The 11,641-nt window shown below is 36.1% G+C and overlaps 1 protein-coding gene across 2 annotated transcripts in view; it reads left to right on the forward strand.

Annotated features, from left to right (window-relative positions):
• The window catches only part of CNTNAP4 (contactin associated protein family member 4), a 241,731-nt gene extending 230,574 nt beyond the window's left edge, over positions 1 to 11,157 (forward strand). For both annotated transcript variants that reach the window (XM_009561651.2, XM_054054947.1), the window contains one exon: positions 1,059 to 11,157. In XM_009561651.2, coding sequence (XP_009559946.2) covers positions 1,059 to 1,252 — 194 coding nt within the window. In that variant the 3' untranslated portion in view covers positions 1,253 to 11,157. The remainder of the gene's footprint in view (positions 1 to 1,058) is intronic.
• The last annotated feature ends 484 nt before the right edge of the window (positions 11,158 to 11,641 follow it).

Raw genomic sequence — 11,641 nt, forward strand, 5'->3', positions numbered from 1 at the left:
CCCAAACTATTCTATGATTCTATGATTCTATCTATTCATTGCAATGATTCAGCTACAGAAATGTGAGCCCTAGCTAATGCAGATAATGAAAACCTCTTCACGACATTATTATGTACCACAGGCAGTCAAACAGAGCTGAGATTTTCTTCCATAGGGCAGAACAAGCGTTAGATTTTCTGTCCTATTTGATGTGAAGATAGGAGACTATAATCACAGACCAGTTTCCATTGGAGTCTCTATGATGAACTGGTTTACATTTTCTTTTACAAGTTCTTCTCATAAATTGGATTTTTTAGTCAGAACTGATCATAAGTGGTCTGACCAAATTTGTGTGGAGTACTGGATGTGAATGGGACTAATTCTGTGCAACAATTTTGCTGCAAAGGGTCTGAGACTTAGACTTTGTGGTGTACACAGGCAGGGCTGATAGAAAACTTGGTTTATAATTCCAGATAGGTACTTTTGTCCTCAGCCTGTTTTTTTCTGCCACTTTTCACCAGATTCCTTCCCCAGACCTGCTGCAGTGATAGGACAGCTGATTGGAAGGTGAAAGCTGCTGGGACATGTTTTCCCTCCCCTCCTGATGACATGTGGCTTGATATAGGGTCCTGAATGACTGAAGAAAGGAAGTACTTACAGGAGATGGAGAAAGGGGAAGGTCATAGTAGTGCCCCTTGTGCCATTTCGTTTTATGGCAGGGAAGTCCCTGAAGAACAGATCCTAAAATCTGCAGTAGCTTGAGTTCCCAGCCTGGTAGAGAGCTAGAGGCTGACAGCAAAGGAGGAAAGGACAGTACCTGAAGGCCTCTACAGTCTTCCATTTAAAGGTTTCAAAAATTATAGTATTCTGTGGTATGTATGTATGTATGTATTTATTTATTTTGTTATGAGTTGTGTGCAAGATTTCAAAATAATCAGCAACTATGGCTTCCTATTTCTCAGGCTTCCTGTAATCCCCTCCATTATGTGAAGTCCTTCCTTCTTTGTCCTACTCTCTGGCCCATGAATTATTATTTGTCTGTTTTTTTCTCTTGACTTTTTTCTCTTTTCTTCTCCTAGGCGTGATAGCAGTCGTGATATTTATCCTGCTTTGCATCACTGTCATAGCCATACGCATTTATATTAAAAAAGGCATATACTCAAAAAATGAGGCAAAAGGATCTGAAAATGAAGACAGTGCTGAATCTGCACTGAAGAGTGAGCTCAGCATGCAAAACACAGCCAATGAAAATCAAAAGGAATACTTCTTCTGATTGACATTCATGATTTAATTTAATATAATAACGTGACAGTCTGACTTTCTTGCTAAGCCAGTGGCTCTCAATGGACAGAAAAAGCTCTTGTACTCTACAGTAAATGCAATGGATTTGAGACTTGTTATACTGCATATGTTCAGTCTCAGTGATTGCTATTGGGGGCCTCTTTAAATTACATGCATTCCTTAGCTATTATACTGTAAATGCATTTTCTGTAACAGTGGATTAGATATTGTAATAAATTTCATTGTTGGTAGTTTCCAACTGTTCTGATGTGACCTACAGCTGAAGTTTAACGTACATGCTGAATATGATTTTTGAATGGGAAAATTGTTATGAAGTTATTCCCATCTTTTTCTTTGAAATTTGATTCTGGAATTTTGTTCAAGGTGAAAGATGGATTCTAATACTTCGTGTTACTAAAGAAATTCTTCTATGTAGCATTATAGTGATCCCTTTTACTTCCTCAAACTGAAAATGCCTTTTGAACGCTAGGTGATGTCAGCTTCTGCTTGCGAGCCATGGAGTTTGATGTCCAAAACAAACTGTACTTTTTTGCCCCGGATGTGACCGACGGTATCACTATGCCTTCTTTTTGACACTTCCGTCTTATAAACTGAGAGTGTACAGTGTGTAGAAATGCTGTTATATCTCTTTTGCATTAGGTTTTCACTCATGGTCAAGTGGTGGCACGAAATTAGATTCTTGCACATTCTAGGCATTTTAAATAAAATTGTGATTATAAAAGATTATATTTACTTGGAAAGATGAAGTAATACATTAACAATAGTTAAATTGCCATGAGTGAAAACACAAAAGATGATGAGTGTTATTATCCCTGGGGTTTAGTAATGCTGCTTCTGTCAAGAAGTAATGGTCTGTGCACTATCTCAGATGTACTCTCTGAAAACATCGTATTTACGATCTGCTCCAGACCTCAAGATTAAGTTCTAAATGATATATATTGTTTATGATTATTATGACAATAGAATTAGGGCATTTAGAGTCTAGTATAGTGGCTGTTTCTTCGATACTTCTGTTCTTCACCCTTAATAGTAACTACTATATTGCTGCAAGATAAGGTCTGATGATACTTCTCAAAATTAAACAAGTGCTTTCTATCCTGACAGAATAAATAAGAGCTGCCTGTGATCTTGTATGAACAAATTATCGCCTATGAAGTGTAAGTTTAAGTTGTCCAAACAGAAGGTTGTAAGGTCACTTTAAACACCATAAGGTACCTGGGATGTCCTTGTAATCTGGTGAGAATATAAAAAATTCTGCAGAAGGTATGTCTCTTTTGGAAAAGACATCTAGAAATCAGGTACAATACCCCAAGGCATTGAAAATGACACTAGATGTCAGTATTTAAGTAACTGACCCTCACACAAAGGTTTTTTTCGTGGTGGTGGTAGTGAGTTTTTTTCTTTTTTCTCCAAAGAGAAAACTGTGACCCTCGAGCTAATACCTGAGAAAAGAATCTGCAATCCTGTGCCCTTGTAGACTTGAGTTTAAAATTTAAATAGCTTTCAAAACTGATTTATATTTGCTCACACTGTAAGTAATGATAACAGTCATTGCTTTCCTCCTCTTTCAGTGAGGAGAAACAAAGAAAGATCCTATACTGCAAAGTCTAGAAAATGTTTATCATAACGTTATAAAGACATGGAAACTTGACATGGTATGCCAAAACTTTTAATGTGTAGGTTTCTTTACATAAATTGTATTTCTAAATATAAGTCCATCAGACTTTGTCTTTTAAGGCTTATTTACTTCCATCAATCTTTACTTTCTGTAATCAGAATTCTACAGATCCTTATCTGTTTCCTCCTGTACAGCTTTACTTCATTTCCAGAGACAAATTATTCCTTTTCTTTTTTTTTGGCTCTGCGAACAGAGATTTTTTTTGGATTAAGATGCACAGCTTTCTGTTCGTTGCATTTCTACAAGTCTGTGCACAGCTGTGGTAGATTAATCAGGCTGAGGACCCAGGATCAAGAACTGGGTGTCTATGCCATGTATGTGTTAGTGTATTCACTAGTATTGTTTGGACCATAACAAAACGTCACTTTTAAAATGGTCAGAACATGGTAAGAACGTGATACTTGACTATTTCCAATAAGTGAGATGGATGAGAATACCCTCAATCTAGCTAGTTAACCTGAAGTGACAATTACAACTCCTTTTCGAGGGTCTGGGCTAAATTTAATTCAAGAGTCCTTCCACGGAATTCTCTGTAACTCAAACTGTCTGAGCCTCAAAAGGCGTCCCCTTCTTGTAGTAGACATGTCCATATCCACCCTTTGTGTCACTTGGATCAACAAATCTATTGACAGTGATGATTCCTAGTCAACTCCATTTTAATCACCATGGCATGTCGTCGCCATGTGGGAAAAACTTGGAGAATGGCATTGATTAAAATATATTAGATCACCGAAATGGATCTTTTGATTGAATGATAAGAGACAGACCATTCATATGAGAGTTAGCCACATACTGATGTAATAAAACCTGCAGGGTACCCACACCAGAACAAGTTGGAAATAAGCAAATCTAAATTTTCCATCACTTTGTTTTACTTCTAATGCTTTGTTAATTTTTATATTATGCCTTGATGGAGAGCAAGATCTCATCCCTCACTTTGTTTTTTCTAAATGAATAAATATTTTCTTTCCTTATTCTTTGGAATTTTTCAAAGCAACAGGAAGGGAAAAGCTGAGTAAACCACCTGTTTCATAAACTAAATTAAAAGAGGGAGGAGGGTATAAATGCCTGGATGAATGGCATATTACATTATTCAAAAACCTTTTTAAGATATTTTATTATATGAAGTACTCTAAGGAGAAAAACAAAAATGGATTTTGTTGAATGCACATCTGTCTGCAGATTTGTAGCATACAATAATTACATCTCTCTTAAGATGCAAATGCCCATTTTCATCTGTAGGAAGAGTGCTCATATATTTATCACCTGAATCCAGAATATGCAGGTTCATAGTTGATGAAGCAGCATTTTCCATTACTTGCTGCATTTCTATAGGTAAAAATAATGGTGACAAGGAAGTATGCTGAGACATCATGCATCATTGTGTTGTCCCTTTTTTTATTTGCTATTCTTATGTGTGACCTTTCACCTCTCTGTTAATAAACATTTTTTAAAATAAAGTGAGGAAAATATTTTTTACGAAAAATTGTATCAAAATCTAAAAATGACACTAATATACTGATTTTTTTTTAAATAGTAAAAATATGTAGAAGTGCACATAATATATTGGTGAGTGTGGTTATTTATTGGCATTACCTAGTAATAATGTAACAAATTTACTACACATTGATACTTTTTCCAGTGTAAATATATTTTTTTTGCTAAGCACAATAAGAAATAAATAGCAGCACATATACTAGTATATTTCTAAAGCTTTGTATGTATGCTAGCTACAAAGAGCTTATAATTATTTATGTACATTTAGCACATAAATATGATTTAGTTAGGTGTTGGGGAAACATTTTCCAACTCATCTCCTGTTGTGTAGATGAAGAATTTGTAATAACCTAAGAGCAAAATTTAACATAAAATGTACTAATAATCAAAAGAAATTTACAGCACCATTATTCATGGCAGCGAAGTACATGGAAAAAAAAGTGTGTCAATGGCAAAACAAACAGAATTCCTGGGAGGAAGCAAATGCACAAGTTAGAGTGTAGACTTAGATGCCCAAAAGCCTGCAGGACCAGTGTGAGATAAAAGCACAAGATGAACCACTTGCAGGTCAGTAGAGGACTGATAGGAAAATATCCTTTTGAATAAAACTAATTACCTTGAGTAGTAACTGTAGCAATTTACACCCAAGGCGGAGTTGTAGATGTATAGCCAGTGTGAAGTCACCAGGGAAAAATATTCTTTGTAATACAAAAATATTTACTAAATCACAAAATTTAATGCTGAAAAAGCATGGTGCCCTGGTTTCTGCAGTGCAATGCACATTCTCCTGATTAAGCATGCAGAAATGCCATGTAATTTTACCTAATCAAGCTTCTAGTTCTGCAGACAAAAGTAAAACAACTGCATGGTGTTTCAGATTGTTTAATGAGATTGTGCATTATCAAGAGGAATAAAAATGAAAGATTCTATAGAAAGTAGTACTGAATAAAAAGGTACAGATATGAAGGTTCTGAAATAATTTCAGTGAGGCTTTTTTTTTTTTTTTTTAAGTATACACAAAAACAGGCTTAAAAGAATAAGGAGAAGGAACTTCCCTTTAAATTTAATCTTTTCAGGCCCTTTCCTTGGGACATTTTGGTGGTAGTGGGAAGGAAGGGTTTCATGGGTTTGTGTACGGAAAGTGTAAAACAAGCAAAAAACCAAGCTGTGCTTTGTGAAGAAGCCATGCTCTTCCTCATTCTTGGAGAGCTATCTGAAAAATACTTTTTTAATAGAACTGGCACTGTTCTTTGGATATGTTGTCCAAACATCTTAATCTTTGATCTTACCCTTTTTAAGAAAGGAATCAAATGTCACAACAGTAGATGATACCTTTCCTTCAAACACTGGCATAAAGTATATGAATTTATAACTACCATCTATGATGAAATTCTGATGTTGCTAACATTTTGTATAAATAACACTGACTAAATCATGCCTAAAGACTGTATTAAATAGTGTGGTAAATCCACAGTAAAAATTTCCATAAGCATATGCGCAAAAGTACACTCAAACAGACACACACATGTATGCACATAAATTACCTCTGTAGTCGTTGCTAAGGTTCTTCAGATTTTTATCATTTTATTTGTATTATGGCAAATACTGAAAAACAGTCCAGAATTCCGAAATATCAAAAGTATTAGAGCTTGCAGTTTCTTCCAGAATAGTAAGTAGCAGAGAGACTGCTGATGGGGGAAGAAAAGATTGTAGCATTATAGCACTTCTCACACAGAGACAGTGCTGTAGTATGTTCCTCTTCTTTTTTTTTTTTTCCTCTTTTCCTTCTCCCTCCCCCAGTTACATACAGGAATTGATAAATCATTTGACTGATAGCAAAAGTCAGTTATTTCACACACACACAAAGTCACTCCACTGAACATCAAATTCAAGCTACTGTCTCACGTCTCTTGGAAAACCATAAATCAATGTACGATCTTTTAACCAGCTAATAAATCCTTTACCACTCCACATCTCCCAGTCAGTTAACCAGCTTTTAGGAAGTATCAGGACTCATACCTTCAGAATAGGTGCGGCAGTGGGCATCAATGAAAGACTCCTAAATCTGCAGAAGAGGAACAGCTATTCAAAATTCTTCTGAGGACCAAGAAAAATATAGAGGAATTGTCAATGATCACCTCTGATTTCACAAATATGCATTTGGAATCAAGAACCTATTGATAAAAGCATAAAAAGAACTTTTAAAATAATACATATCTTATTCAGCAAAATGGCATATACCAGACAGGAGTTGGTAATGTTTGTATGTTACATCTTTTAATATGACATAGTCTTTGGGTCTTCTAGCTTATTCTGATATATGCAAGAACTTATTGTAATACAATGCAGTCTTTTTGGGGTTTATGAACTAATGTTTTTTGTTGTAAATAGCAGAAGTGTCTTGCAAGCAATTTATAAGGCCAATGTTAATTTAATTGAAAGAAACCATCCTAAATTATTCTGGACTAAAAAAGTAAAGGTTGCAAAAATGTCCCTCACTCCATAATACAAATTCAGTGATGGATGCCTGTTTATTAAACAATTCAGAGACTTTTCTCACACTCTGCCAAGAACAGATCCGTGTGAATTGAGCTCTGAGGAGCTCAGGAATATTTATCCTACCCTTACACATATGGCCTTGAAAAAGCCATTAATGTTCACACTCCATTTGTACAATAAGGAGAAAAACAATGAAGTTTTGAGAACCTTGCTTTATTGGTATTTGTGAAGCCCTTTGAAGATGGAAGTCTTTATATAAATGGATAGATTCATAATAGAAATGGGATTCTATCTTTTATTTAACAAATAATGATATCATAAGTAATAGTTTTCTGTATTTGTTTTAATACATTTATTTCAGGAGATGTTCCTTTTTCTTTTGGGCAGAAATAATAGAATTTTCCTGCTATTTTATGCATAAAGGTAGAGTGATTCATGAATAAAGGGGAGAAAACCAGACATTAGACTATTTGATGTAGTATAGGTTTGGTTGCATGTTTTCTTTCACCAGCAAAATAAAGCCCAGAACATTTTCATCTAAATAGATGGGTAATAATTGAGGTAAACAAGATAGGTGTCGTATAGATAAACACAAAACATGGTTTATAACAACACTTCTTCATTTTTACAAAATGTCTCCTGCAAATTACGTAGCCCAGCGGGAAAATCACATCTATACTTTTTAAATGTAATGCCTGGTTCCTTGTTAGTAGCTTTGGCTGCCTCGTTGTTCCTATTTGCTGCTATTTTTTACCACAGAGTTGTTTTTCTGTCCAGCAGTATATTACTCTTACCATAGTTAATTTTTCAGATGACAGGACAAAAAATTCAATCTGCTTTAACACCCTTAAATCTTATGCACACATAAATACTCCTTATCTAGATAAAATAATTATGTGGATTTATTAAGATGAGTGTTCTATATGAAGAAACAAATCTAAAAGTAAACTTGTACTGATTTGTGGCTTCGGTTGTTTTTGTTTATATTTTCAATAGAGTTTGTTTGTCGGTTTGGTTTTTGTGCCCTCCTCCCAAGGTGAACAAAGAGGGTTTTTTACTTTTAGCTTAATCACATACTGGTTGTGAAGAAATTATTTTTAAAGGGTACCACAGGATGTTAATATTTAATCTGTAAAACTGTAGCCACTATTAGGAAGAATACTTTCAGAATTTTTCACGACTTATAGCCCCAAGATCAGCCGCTCTTTTCTAGATGAAAATATTAGTAAAAAATGGTATAATTATTTTTTCAACTACATTGAATGGCAGTAGAAATACAGATTTACACTGTCTCAAGGAGAAAGTACTCTGTGGTGGCACTCACTATGGAAATTAAAAAAATTTTACCTCTATAATAATTCAATATTTACAGATAGGGTCATGAAATATTTTAGCAGTTGTGGTGTTTTTATTACAAAGCATTCAGGGCCTTATCCTTGCACAACAAAAACTCCCTATTAAATTAATATTTAAATTAATTGTTTAGTGTCATGATCTATGAATTAGCAACTCATATTTGAATTATTGTTCTTGTGTTGTATCTTTAATGTTAAATTTCATGATATGTGCATGTATGATTCAAAGTAATTTTTCATTAATTCAAGTCATAAACATAAAAGTATGTTTTGGGTGTCTTACAGATAAATCCTACTAGAAAGTAGCACTTAAGTATAGAATAGGATTTAAAAAATGTGTCATATATTCCTGTACATTATACATTGATAAAGCTAACTTATTTTTACAGAATATAATGTGATGGATGTGATCCATTCCTAGAACACATAATGGGGATACAAAGGAAAAATGCATCAAAAAGGCGAAGACTTTTTAACAGGGATTTGCTTTATTGATAAGAAATATTCTTATAAAAGTCCTCAAGAATTTGGTTTTATTATACTTCTGTACAGCTATTTTTCCATTTATATAAAGTGTTTATTTGTGATCATGTTATCAAGAGTATCTCCTTTCAATTATTTCTTTTGTAAAAACCAGCTAACAGTAATTTTAGTTTCAAGCTGATATCTAGTTGTCTGTTCGCCTCAATAAAGTATCACAAACTGTAAATCAAGCACAGCATGAAATATCTAGTATGTACTTTCTCGCTGCAAAATAATCACAATAATTAATAGTCCTCTGAAGCAGTAAGATCTTTGAGTGTCTAGGGTTGTCTTGACAATCTTATTTTATGAGTATAAGTAAGCCTGTTAGAATCTAGGAAAACGTTAGTAAATGCTTGTTATTCAGTACTCTAGAATGGTTAAATCCTACGTTTGAGAAATGAAATGTTTTAAAATTAATCAGATAACACATGTTGTGATAGTAATGCTGCACCTGTGCAGTACCTGCTTGCCCACTGTGGCACTTACTAGAGATTAACAGTCATTTCTCCATTATCACATTCACCTCAGGATTCTTTCCTTAAAAGCTAAACATGTTTGCGGTAAACATCTTTTTGCCTCATTCTTACCTTTTTTACTTCATCTCGGAATTTCCTGATATTTTGCACCAGTGTAGCGTTCATATTCATGTAACTAGTGGAGAATCTGTTATTGTAATTGCATATAAAGTTGCTGCAATAGAGGTGGCTTTCCCATTAGGTGGCTGTTGTGCCACCAGTTAGCTAACAAGAGATCAGGCCTGTGAGTATTCCTCTGCCCTGTCAGGCTGCATGGCTAATTTCCATCTTGCTGAACTGGGAAATTCCTGGCTCAGTTCCTGGGAAAAAATTCTATAACCAATCTTTGGCCTCCCAGGACAGAGGTCTCCCGAGCACTGCATTATCCATTCTATCTGACCAAACATCACCAGTGGCACGATGCTTCTCTGTATTTCTAGTCTCAGCTGGAAGACAGGAGGAAGTGCGCGTGCTGCTGTTCCTGCAGGACATAATGCTGCAAGGCCACCTGCAGCAGCTACATATTGGTATACTTAGCCTCGAGACTTCTTCTTATTACATATTCAATAAAAAAGAATATGAAAGTCAATGTTAGCAACTTCTGCTCAGGCCTGAGGAAGGAGGCACCTGATAGGCTGTCAGTAGGGATGCTCCAGCACAGGCTGTGGATGACAGTGATTTGTTTAAAATAAGGAGCTGAAGGCAAAGAAGCAAAGGAAAAGCAGGAGCTGATGGTTTGTCCTGTTGTTAGTGTTGAGACAAATAGCAATGTGACCTTTGGTATGACCTATTGAAGCATTTCTAGAGAAAACAAATATGATTAGAAACTACATATATCAGCTGAGCACAGTTCTGTCCCTGTAGTTGACAATCAGTAGAGGCAGAGCAATGATACAATACAGCCTTTCCTAAGCATGTGACAAAGTAAGTACAGAACATTCAGTGTGATGTCATAGTTCTCTCACCACCCCCGAATTTCCAGCCTTAGGTGGTATATTCAAGAAATTTGTGTTATGCTCCCTATTCAGCAGGCTAAGTCAAGAGACTTACAATATGTTGGCTACTTAACTCCTGTTGAGAACTGAGACATGTCACTCAAATCTGTTGGCTCCTGCTCCAGAAGGCAAATATCTGACTGTATTTGGCTCTTCTTCAGAGACAGCAACATGAGGCAAGAAAATAATAGTTCATAACACATTTAGAGCATGCTTTCAGAAGTTAGTGATCCTCCCTCAGACAGGATAAGCAAGATTTTCAAAAGCACTTACGTTGATTAAAGGACCCAGTACCTGTTTGGGATTCTGAACAGAATTCCTAAACAATTAGTTTGGAGAACTAAACAGGACAGTTGAGATTGGAAGGGACCTCTGGAGGTCATCTGGTCCAATATTCCTGCTCAAGAAGGGCCACGTGGAGCCCGCGCCCTGAACTCTGTCCAGATATCTTTTGAATGTCTCCAAGGATGGAAACTCCACAAGATCTTCGGGCAATGTCTGTCAGTGCTCAGTCACCCTCATAATGAAAAAAAATGTTTCCTGAGGTTCAGGAAGAATGTCTGTGAGAAGTAAAACATTGCCTCAAAGATTGCTACATACCAAAACCACAAATGTCAGTGAATCAGCTCTCCTCAGAAGAAAGTGGGGGTGCCATGCAGCTGTAGTTGTGGAGCCTGTCACGCACAGACTTGAGATGCCAAATGGCAACAGGCAGGCACAGTGAGGGAAAGATGTGGAGGATGCAAACTGAAGTAAGCTATAAAAAGCACCTGAAAAGCCTGAGCGCTCACTCTCTGCCCACCGCTGACTGTTCACAGGATTCCTGACTCCATAGGACCTCTGGAGGCATCGACCCATGAAGATTCTGTGAATCCATGGTGGTGGTAACTATCCTTGTGGTCCTATCCCAAGCTCTTGCTTAACTTTTCTGGTTTTGTTTCTCGCTTTTCTATTGCTGCTGGCCTAATCTTACCTCTCGTTTACTGCTTTTTTGCAATAAAGAAAGTCTTTTGATTTAAGACACTAGACTTTATTTGTGTCTTTATCTCATCTTGGGGTATTCCAAATGAAACCCTTTCCCAGCTTCGGTTTGGGAACTTGACAACATCCCATGTATCAGTTTGTGCCCACTGCCTCTTATCCTGTCGCTGCGCAGCACTAGAATGTGCCTTCTTTATATCCTCCCTTCAGGTATTCATATACATGGATGATGGTTACTCCCATATCTACAAAAAGTGGCCCAGAGAATAACAGTGATGAGGAGTGCTGTGAACAAAGTGGATGAACACATCAGCC

Source organism: Cuculus canorus, chromosome Z (assembly GCF_017976375.1).
Source record: "Cuculus canorus isolate bCucCan1 chromosome Z, bCucCan1.pri, whole genome shotgun sequence".
Taxonomy (NCBI): domain Eukaryota; kingdom Metazoa; phylum Chordata; class Aves; order Cuculiformes; family Cuculidae; genus Cuculus; species Cuculus canorus.